The 10,222-nt window shown below is 59.9% G+C and overlaps 1 protein-coding gene across 2 annotated transcripts; it reads right to left on the bottom strand.

Annotated features, from left to right (window-relative positions):
* Positions 1-12: 12 nt before the first annotated feature.
* Positions 13-7,044, bottom strand: LOC147190624 (semaphorin-6D-like). 2 transcript variants are annotated; one of them, XM_086137134.1, is made up of 22 exons: positions 6,951-7,044; positions 6,726-6,780; positions 6,206-6,369; positions 5,968-6,082; positions 5,821-5,878; positions 5,596-5,652; positions 5,337-5,438; positions 5,174-5,264; positions 4,979-5,101; positions 4,793-4,881; positions 4,632-4,721; positions 4,257-4,384; positions 3,970-4,101; positions 3,622-3,777; positions 3,326-3,499; positions 3,073-3,216; positions 2,913-2,990; positions 2,747-2,802; positions 2,607-2,660; positions 1,853-2,109; positions 1,662-1,790; positions 13-1,314 (listed from the first exon to the last, which is right to left on the bottom strand). In XM_086137134.1, the coding sequence occupies exons 3-22, from the start codon at positions 6,318-6,320 to the stop codon at positions 523-525; spliced, it is 2,940 nt and encodes a 979-aa protein (XP_085993260.1). In that variant the 5' UTR covers positions 6,321-6,369; positions 6,726-6,780; positions 6,951-7,044; the 3' UTR covers positions 13-522. The 2 variants fall into 2 exon arrangements, with proteins under 2 accessions (XP_085993260.1, XP_085993261.1); XM_086137135.1 differs by lacking the exon at positions 6,951-7,044 and having other exon boundaries at positions 6,726-6,932.
* Between the last annotated feature and the right edge of the window lie 3,178 nt (positions 7,045-10,222).

Below are 10,222 nucleotides of genomic sequence, written 5' to 3'. Positions count from 1 at the left end.
CCCGGGTGAGACTTTGTGGAAGGTGAAATGCCTTTTATTTGCATTCGCATCATTCGCAGAAGGAATCATCGGGGAGAAGGAGCACTGTTGTTCAACTAAAAAGAAAAGCAACACATTGGCTTCGTCACGGACACTGGTGGTGCTGCAGCTTCTCCGTCAACCGACATGCAGAGGTCAGAGGTCACATTGGCCCCGCTTCCTCAAATGCAAGGAAAAGCTCAAATGCAAAGTGACGTCCTGCTTATTTGGTTGACAAACACACAAAACCTTCTTCTTTTCTGGAACAAACGCTCGGGCTCGCTAAAGTCTTCAAGTCATTTATTGGGCTTCACATTTGAATCTGTGCCGTTTCGTGCCTTATTGCCGCACGAGGAGCCGCGAGCGAGCTGACCCCACGACCCTGCGGGGTTTCGCATACCAATGTGGTACAAAAGCTGCTGGTGGCGCGCGCGGGGCCACCGACGCTCACGCCGGTGGCGACGTCAACGTAGCTTCCTTTGCTGCCGCGGCGGGTGGCCGCAATCAGCAGCCGGACGGTTCCGACGCTAACAAAGTGGGCGCGTCGGGAAGGAACAGAGGCTTGGGCGGTAGCTTGGGCTTGAGCGAGACGGCGCGGCGCACGGCGCTAGCGTTCGTGACCTGGACGTTGGCGCGCCGCAAGTGGACTCCTTCGCTGTAACTGTGCTGACGCGTCAGGCAGGTCGCCGGCGGCACCCGCCGCCGGCCCCCGGCGGCGGGCGGTGCCGGGGGCCCGCCGCTGTTGTTGGCGTTCATTCTGGCCAGCAAGCGCTGTCGCGACGGCGCCGCCCCCCGGTTGAAACTGCGGTGGCGCGGCAGGTTGCCGCCTATCTTGACGAGGGCGGGGCCCCGAGGCCGGACGGGTGCCTCCGGGATGACGCGCTGCGGCAAGATCGCGCCGTTAGCCTTCAGCGGTAACGCTTCCGTCTCGGCCGCGGGCTGCCGATTGCCATGCCGATGGCTGCGGTTAAAGCTGAGGGCCCGCGTCTTGCCGCGAGGAGGAGGAGGAGGATGAAGGTGCCCCGAGGAGGTGGACGTCAGGACCCTGATGCCTCCGTCGCCCCTCGCGCTGACCTGCTGGATGTGCCTGAGAAGGTCGTCCAACGCCGAAACGTCAGCCGCGTCCGCGGACGGCTGGCCGTCGCCGCAAAGATGAGGGGGCGGGAACGCGGGCGGAGCCGGCCGGTCGGCCCCGGTCACTGCCGTAAAGGGGGCGGGGTCGTCCCAGCTCTTCATCTGCCAAGGGAACTCCGAGCCGGAGTTTGGCGCGGGGAGAGCCCCGAGCTCGCCATCCGCCTGCCGGGAAGGACGACGGTCACGCAATTGTTGAGTCCGCTCAACTCGACATGAGAAAATTTGAGTTGGTGTACGTGAAGGACGGCGCCCTCGCTCGCTCATCCAGCGCTCTCCCCGAAACGCATGGCGCCACATGCCGGTACTTGCCGTGAAACGGCAACCTGCTCACGGGGCGCTGAGCTCCGCTGGGGGCGGACCGACGCTTTCGTACAAGGCTAGCGACTATTTGAAAAACGTAGCCGACGCACGTTGGGGATATTTTCCACCACTGGCCAATCTGAGCTCGTCACTCTCATTCCCGATGAGTTTTTCTTTGCCGCTAGGCTCGGGTGAGTCGCGATGCGTACCCGCGTCAGGCTGACTCGGGGCTCCGCCGCAGGCAGTCGGTGGCGCGCGGTCACGGGATCGGAGGCTCGGCCGTCGGGTCCGGGGGACGCGTACGGCTTCGGGCGCTGCGGCTCGCCCGTTTTGTCCTCCTGCGGGAGGACAAGGCGCCGGTCACGCACCTCGCTCGCTCCCCGCGTGGCTTCACGCTCACCTCGGGCGCCGGGTCCAGGAGTCCGCCGAGCTTGGCGAGGGGGTGCGGGGGCGAGGCGCCGGGCAGCGAGGCCTCCGGGTCTTTGTCGAACGTCCCGTTCCGCCGGGCGTCTCGCCGGCCGCCGCCGCGGAAGCGCGACACCAGGAGGCCCGAGGAGGCGGCGCCCAGCGAGAAGGCCAGGAGCACGCAGGCGATCAGCAAAGTGTAGTGGACGCGAGAGGCGGAGTCTTCCTCGCCGGCCGCAGCGCCGCGCACTCCTGAAACGAGAACACCCGGCCCCACGCGCGTTCGCCAGTCACGCATTTCTGCACCCTTTGCGTTCAAATATCCGCTCCTGAAGAGCGCCAACAATGGCGAGCCCATCGCAGCGTTTGCTCGCATTGGGCCAAACAGACTCGCTATCGACGCAAAGCTCCGAAACATGGCGATTGTCTTCGTTGAACGGTCAGTCTTTGAGCCAACCTCAAGGGGGAGGAGCCAAGATCTTGTCCGATGTTGCCAATTTGAAAAGCTGCTTCAACAACGCTCGCTTCAAGGCATTTCGACCGAGTTACGCGTTCCGCAAGTTGGCGCCCGCCAGTCTTCGCCGCAAATGTACGTCGACTCGGCGATTGGCCTCTGTGACTACAAATAATCGCTTCCGGGTATCGGCCCGGAACAGCTCCGAATTGAAATGACGACGGATTTCGCCGTCGAAACCTGTCCAAGGCGCGCGGCTGCTCATCCGACGGCAGCGGTGGGAGGCGGGGCTTACCGTAAGCTGAGTCGGCGGCCATTTCCCGGTCGCGGGAGGTCGCCGAGACATCGGCTGCGCAAAACACAAAAAAAAGGGGTTGGGGGGGGGGGGGGCATCAGGTTCTGTACGTGCTTGCATCAGGCGGTGCCGCGTCTCACCGGCACAGGCGGCCATGTCGGAGTGGTCTCCCTCGATGTCCTGCTCGAAGCCCGCCCTGCCGAGAGGACTCGGTCAGTCTCGCGCACGAAAGTGACACGGTAGCGACGATGGAGTTGGGCGCGAGTCGGTCATTCCCAAGACCGCCGCAGAGGAAGCGACACGTACTTGAACCCGGGCGCCGTGTCGGCACAGCGTCCCGTGCGCAGCCAGATGCAGTAGGGGTCACGGGAGGTCAGACACGCCCTGCGCGACAGCACAGCCACCGCCTTGAGTGTCAAAGCCGGCGCACTCGCTCGCTTCCGCCTTTGAACTCGGCGAAGCGAACCTCTTGCACGCGCCGTGCCGTCCGCATCGGCTCAGCGGCACGCGCACCAAGCAGCTGCCGAATGCCACAAACAAGGCGTGGTGCTCCTTGTCCAGCTCCAGTCCCAAAACCCTGCGGTCCTCCTCCCGGACGCCGAGGTCGCACCTGAGGAAGTTTTCGAGCCAGACTTGACCGCCGGCCGGCTCAGATGGCGGCGCGGCGCCGCCCCGACGGCAAACGGCGGCGGTCGGCCGCTTGGAGCGGCGCGGCTCACTTGTCGGGGTCGTAGACGTCGATGTCCTCCAGGAGTCTGGAGCCCGAGGTGTCGTGGGGAAGCGTGTCCAGCAGAACCTTGGCGACCCTCCCGTCCTCTGAGCCCAGGAACACCACCGCGCGCTCCTTGCGCGGACCCGCCGACACGTCGGCGGCGATCTGCGTCAACTTGGACCTGCCGGGGAAAGCGGCGGGCGAGTTGGCCGGCGTGTGACGAGCCCGCACGGCTCGAGGCTCCCGTCGGCCCAGACGCAAAAGCGCGAGTCGAGCTGGTCTTTGTTTTGGAGCCGCTCCTACCCGCTGGCCGTCCTGGTGTAAAACGGCCGCCGGTTGACAGCGGGCACGGCGCCGTCCATTAGAGGAAATGATTTGACGAACGCCAGGGTCTCGTCCGGGAAATCCACCGAAGATTTGAAGTCAGCGGCCGGCCCGTCGCCCGCGCATGAGCCGGGCCTGGGGGAGGAATGACAGATTTGGACAGAGTGGACCTAGACAGACCCCCCCGCACTCCACCAAACGGCGGCTGTTGCGGAGACGTGACCGCGACCGCCGCGGAATCAAGCCGCCGGCGGCTTGCCGATGACAAAGGCCCTGAAGCGGGACAAATGACGAGCGACGTCCGCTAAAAATTCCGTTCTCACCCACCGCGGCCGAGGCACGGCGTCCTCAGGCGCGGCCGTCCAGGACGAGTCGCTGCCGCGTTGTTCCTTGAACTTCCCACTAAACACTTCCTCCACGTCGTCCATGTAGAACGCGCACACCGCCGAGCCTGGAATGCTGCGCCGGCACAAAGTCATTCAGACGCAGCTCGCTTCCCGCGAGCCGAGTCGTGACCCGGTAGCTGAGGTCAACCGTTAGCATAGCGCGGCCCCGTCGACCGAGCTTCCGCCTCCTAGCTTATCTTAGCATCCGACCGTTAGCCTAGCACTGACCTGTTAGCCTGCGTGGTGAACACAGCTAACACGGCGGGGCGTCTGTTGATCTGCAGAACGCCGGTCAGCGACTGGAGAACGTCGAAGTAGAACAGAGACTCTCCGGGAAGGGAACAGTTCAGACGAGCCTGGCAAGAACTAACTTGTTGTCATATGTCCTGTCAACCACGTCCCGTCCGATGTCACACGCACACCAAACCGCTTCCCGTTCAACCTTTTGTTTTTGTTTTTCCCCTGTTCACCTCGCATGCACGCCATCAACCGGCTGTCCTATGTCCAGGTCAAAGCAACACTTGCTGTCGTACGGATGTCGCGGCGGCACCGGTTGCCGCGCGCTTCATCTTCCTGCCGTTCGTCGCGGCGAGATGGGCTCACCTTAAGGAAGGAGGTCCAGTGCTTGTCCAGAACTCTCGGTGAGCCGCCGTTGTCGTTCTTGCAGACTCTGGCCACCCGAGAGAAGACCACCTGGCGGCGGACGGACGGACGGAGTGGCGTCCGGTCACAGTGCGAGCGTCACGGCGACCGATGGTACGTACCTTCCCCAAGGTGGTGTACTCCGCCGCGATCTCGCTCAGGAAAAAGTAGACGAACCTCCCATATTCCACGGCGTGCAGGAAGCGAGGCTCTGCCACGCAGGAGCGTCATGCGACCGGGTCAGCTGATGTCATGTGACGATGTCATGCGATGTCACCGAGCGATGAGGTGAGGACGCGGCAACTCACCTCGAAGCCACTTGGAGTCGTACTTGACGGTCCTGAGGACGGGACGGTTGTCTCCCAGGCTGCGGTAGATGACGGCGTCGCTGGCCAGGAAGTCGGTCACGGTGGCCGAGTAGAAATCTCCGCCTGGCGCAAAGGTCAGAGGTCACGGACCGCCCGCGCAAAATGGCGGGAAGCCGACGGACGGGTGGAAGTTACCGGCGAACGTTCCCGCGTTGGACTGGCCCGACTCGAAGGGACAGCGCGCCTGACCCGGCAGGTCCGAGCCCACCTGCTCCAACGTGCTCGTCTGTCACGCAAAAGCAACAAAGCTCACCCTGAGGTCGCGCCCGGGCGAGGTGGAGCGCGCGGGGTCGACTACCTTGTAGTTGCGGCACGCCGGGTTGAACGCGTTTGTGCCGCACACAAACAGCGTCTCGTCGTCGCGCGGCACCAAAACTTTGATGTAGTTGTAACACTCGTCCTGCCAAAACAGGAAAAGCCACGTTAGCATTAGCATGACGCTCACGCTAGCGCAAGAAGAAGCCCACAACTCCACAAAAGCGAACGGGCGACGGACACGCGTCTGTCAATGCGCTTCGCGCGAATGCTCGAGCAGGGAAACGAGTGGCGGAACTCACGCCGTCTTTCCCGCGGACGGCGCACTTGCTCACATCTGCGGCACGCCACGTCAGCGTCTGGAACAGGAACACACGCGCAACGGTCTGGTCAGCCTCACTTCCTGTGATGTCTTCAAAGGTAACGATAACACCGCGGTCGCCAATCGCTTCTTTCCCAGACTGCAGAGGAATTCCCATTGGGGGAGGAACTACGGTTCACATGAGCGGATCGCTTTTGCGACTCACCATCTGAGGTACGAAGGCCTCCGCCGCCGTTGTCAGATTGACCGCAAACACGTGATCCCTGACACACAAAGCGCATGCGTGCATGTGAGTGGGTGCGTGGAAGCGAGTCAAATGTGCGTGTTGTGTGTGTGTGTGTGTGTGTGAGACCTGGCGGTGATGAAGAGCATGCGGTTGACGCGCGTCATCCCTTGGAAGTGGAGACCCAGCCGGCGCGTCCGGTTATCCTGCAGCAGACTTTGGAACGCTGGGAAGTCTCCAGACTCTGACAGACGACACGACGCACGCGAGTTGACATGCCGTGTGTCTGTGGACCCCCAAAGGAGCTCGGCAGGAGGACCAGCACCCCCATGCCCCCCCCCCCCACACACACACGCCTTCCACTCACCATCCAACACGCTGATAGCTTGCAAGTCTCGCGGGAATGATGAGGCGGCACACAGGAACCAGGAAGCGAGCAGGAGCAGCGGCGGCCGCACCGATGACCGATTGGTCAAGGCCATGCCGTGGTGGGGCGGGCAGGGGGGGGGATCAGCCCGTCATCGTGGGCGGCTAAGACCAAACGAGAAACGTGACACCGTTCAGGTTATCTCTCTCGCACTACTTCAGTATGCCGGACGTGAAAACACCTCGACAAGGTTTCCATTGCGTGGGAGAGTGCGTCGGATTTGTGACACTTTGATTTCCCGTTTAGTGCAATTCACTGTTTCCTGTCTTTATTTTGAATTTTTTTTCCCCTCGCCCATAAACACGCGCGCATGTCGCCATCCGGTCATGCTTAAAGGTGACTTTCTGGGCTCGGCAGCATCCCGTCATGCGGTTGCCACGGTAACAGCTGCGGTTACACCGTTGCATTAGGAGCAAGTGTGTGAGACGTGACAAGGCGCAAACGTATATTTTGTACTTACAGACAGCATCGGCGGTCAGCTGACAGGAAGTGGGGGGCGGGGCCGACTTTGTTGTCTGCAGCAACAAAGACAATGGTCATGCGATTGGCTGGCTGGTCTCCGTGGCGACCGCCCAGCTCAATCGAATTTGAAAGTCACCCGAAAATAACAACATGGATGATGACAGCATAAACAACTTCAACTTGATTTCCTCTTTTTTTTGGGGGGGGGGCTTCTTTTATTTACTTCCTGCTTGCTGCCCGTTTTCCCTTCTTGGTTGGATCCCTTTCTGTTGTTTACTTCCTGTCTCCTTCCAATTTCCTTCCGTCCTTCCCCTCAAGCGGTCGTGACCCCTGCAAAAACAGGAAGCCCTCAATAATCTTCCGAAACTCATCTGCTGCATTAGTGGCGCGCTAGCATTAGCTTTGCCATCTGCTCACGCCGCTTCGGGTCCCACTGACCTTTGACCTGCTTTATGAGCAACGGCACGCAAGCGCCGGACGTTTTGGGGCCACCAGCCCCGCCCCGCTGAGCGGGTCGGGAATTAGCAGCCAACGCGGAGCGGGGATGAGACGGCCAGGCTACGTCTCAACCCGAAAAAGCCCAACGGGAGCCGATTAGCATAGCTGTGACGGCACAGCAGGAGCCCCAAAGACCCCCCAACGCAGGACCTGGAGGCTAATCCCTGTCTGGCTTGAGGTCAAATACGGCACCGTTGAACTGAAGTGGGGGGGGGGGGGGGGGGAGCAATGCGGAGTGAAACTGCGGTGGACAGTACAAACGGTACGCCGTCTCAATTTGGCCAAAGGGGGGGGGGGTTGTCATTTTAACGGCGCATTGCAGCACTGCTATGACGCCATCGGAGTGCGCCTTTGGCGTGACGTGAGGTCACTGCGAGCGCTCCCATGACGCAAGTGCAATTGGTCTTGCGCATGCCCACGCAAACGTTTCCAGCGTTGATGTCGAAAGGGCTTCCAAAACTGCATCATGATTCAATCAGTTGTGTCAAAACCTGAACGACACGACACAGCATAACACAACACAAGACATCAAAATGAAAGACGTCGGGTTGGACCGGTTGATGCTGACAATGCGGCGGCCATTCCAAGGGCCTTTCCGTTGCACAACCGTGACTCGGGGCAAACCGAGTCACGTGACACGCACCATAGCAACGGGCATAGCAACCAGCAACCTGACGAGGGCGAGGAGGAAGATGGGGCGCCACATCTGGACTCTTGAGCAAGCGTTGCGCTCGCGGCCACAACGCATCATACGCACGCCAAAGGGAGCCGCCTTTCATTAACCACGATACCTCTCTGAGCAAGGATAAGCTCCGCCCACACAGACAATGCTTCCAGTCAAGGGGGAGGTGGCAGAGAGGGCGGGACAGGAAGTAGAAATCTCACCTGTCAATCATCAGCCGACATATGGCGCTTCCTGTGGAGGAGCTTTTGGAAGCCTTTGGGATCAACGTGGGGGCTTGGGGGGTGGGGGAAGGAAGCGAGGAAGGAGGCAAGCTTGGGAATCCTGCATGGAGATTGAAGGTTGGGGCAACTGTGCGTGTGGGGGGCTTCCTGAAAAACTTGATGAGGCGCTGGCAAAGTCAATGACGTCCACAAACACATCAATGAAAACAGGAGGCAAGGGAGGAATGGAAGATGAGAAACAAAGGAGAGCTGGCAAGTAGGCACTTAAGCTAATTAAGGGATCTGCAAGCGAGACATTTGAGGGGGTTCAATCTTCTCACAGCCACACTCCTCAATAAGGATTTGGAATGGACATGGAATCTGTCAGCAACACAACATGAGAAGAAGGAAGCAAGGGAGGACGAATGGGAAGTAGGAAGCGACGAAGCAAGCCAACAAGGGAAGGAAGAAGGCAGGAGGGATGGCGAGAGTGAAAGTCACTCGTGCGCCGGCATGCTAGGGCTCCCATGGTGATGTCGATGACGGGGTGATTTCTCGATTCCGATTGGCCCACTGACAGCAGTGGCAAGTTTGGAGGAGGATGGCGGAGCTCAAGGGATAAAGAACGTTGGCAAACGGGGGACTGCGGATTTAAGGGATTTCATCCAAAGACACAAAACCAAGGCGCTACTTCCTCTTCAGCAAACACAACTTTGCTTCCTGTCACATGATGTCACCATTGGTGGTCATTCGCGCAAACGCACGCAAGCACTCACCGAGCACTCCGGAGGCGTCGGCCAATAGGAGAAGAGCCCACGGCGCGCAGGCCAAATCTGGACGGAAACAAAAGCTTTGCGTTAGCTCCGTCGCTGTTGTGATGCCCCGTGACCTGAAGGAGTCCCCGCCCCTTTGCCCCACCCGGCTCCTCCCGAGCACCGTTGCTCTTTCACTGCTGTGTGTTTGCTGGCACGCACCCGCGCGACTTTGGCATTCAGCGGTGAAAGCCCAAATCCAGGGCGGAGGGGCGCCCCGATCAATCTGTCAATCACAATCACTTTGTGCATCTTTCCAGTTTGATGCCATCACATTTTCAGGGCCTTACAAGCGCGCTTCATTTCATGAAGCAGCCCACCCGCCCACGCATGCGTGGATGGAGTTCCACGTTGGTGGCGGAGTAGCCCGCCGTCATGGCCACTTAACTTTTGACCTCACTGACATTTAGTCACAGAGTAGGGCTGAAAAAACTCACAAACAAACAAAGGCTCATTTTCGTGCCCCCGCGTTGCTGCCTCGTTGACGTCATGATGACTGCGCGGCACCGCCCCTTTTGACTGACAGCCTTCCAAAAGCGCAAGCGGGTCGCGCCAACTCACCTCTGCGCGTGCACATCCCCCGCAGCGAAGCATCGGACAGGTCCGCGCAAGCACGGTGGCTCGGTTTCCCACGAGCACGCGCCCGCGCCGACGTCCTAGCAGCAAAATGGAAAGCAAGAGAAGCGGCAAAAGAAGGAGCGGCGCAAACAAAAGCTGCTCGCTCGCAAGCAGCTAATCTCCTCGCCAGCAGACCAGCGTCCGGCGTCTCCGGACGCAGGCCGCGCCCCCTCCCGACAGCCACGGCCAATCAGAGGTGGCGACGACGCGGGCCGGCATGACTCCGCCCCTCCGATCCTTTCCCGCTTCAGTCCCTTCGAGTGAGCGACCCGACGATTGATTGATTGGTTGATCGACGCCCGCAGGCTTTCGCGTTCACCTCCAGCTGGCAGACAACCAAAACTCGGCCGCATGAGTCTTGACGAGGACCAGAGGGCGGGAACACCTGAAACGAGAGTTAAATTTCAAATCCGGCCTCAAAACACATCTGTTTAGACAAGCCTATTCACTCGGACCATAAATCCATTATTTTTATTTTTTCTTATTTTATTTGATGTTGTTTTTAACATTGTGTTCGTGATTTTAACTGCTTGTTGTAAGGTGTCCTTGAGTTCCTAGAAAGGCGCCCACAAATAAAATGTATTATTATTATTAAAATGGCCGCAATGGCTCCCTGTGTGTTTTCGGGGTGAGTTCCAAGTGCTCGTATTAGTTTTTTCAGTGTCTTCACGGTCTCGGGCCG

This window comes from Hippocampus guttulatus, chromosome 18 (assembly GCF_054856545.1).
Source record: "Hippocampus guttulatus isolate MCC_2025c chromosome 18, RoL_Hgut_1.0, whole genome shotgun sequence".
NCBI classification, from domain to species: Eukaryota; Metazoa; Chordata; class Actinopteri; order Syngnathiformes; family Syngnathidae; genus Hippocampus; species Hippocampus guttulatus.
This window is presented reverse-complemented; position numbering and strand designations above follow the sequence as displayed.

Bases quoted from the DNA above. Each gene is read 5' to 3' on its own strand.
- LOC147190624 (XM_086137134.1), bottom strand. From the start codon at position 6,320: ATGGCCTTGACCAATCGGTCATCGGTGCGGCCGCCGCTGCTCCTGCTC. The intron at 3,217-3,325 runs GTGAGCCGCGCC...AAACTTCCTCAG, and splicing joins GACGTCTACGACCCCGACAA to GTGCGACCTCGGCGTCCGGG. The intron at 1,315-1,661 runs GTACGCATCGCG...CCTTCCCGGCAG, and splicing joins CCCGAGTCAGCCTGACGCGG to GCGGATGGCGAGCTCGGGGC.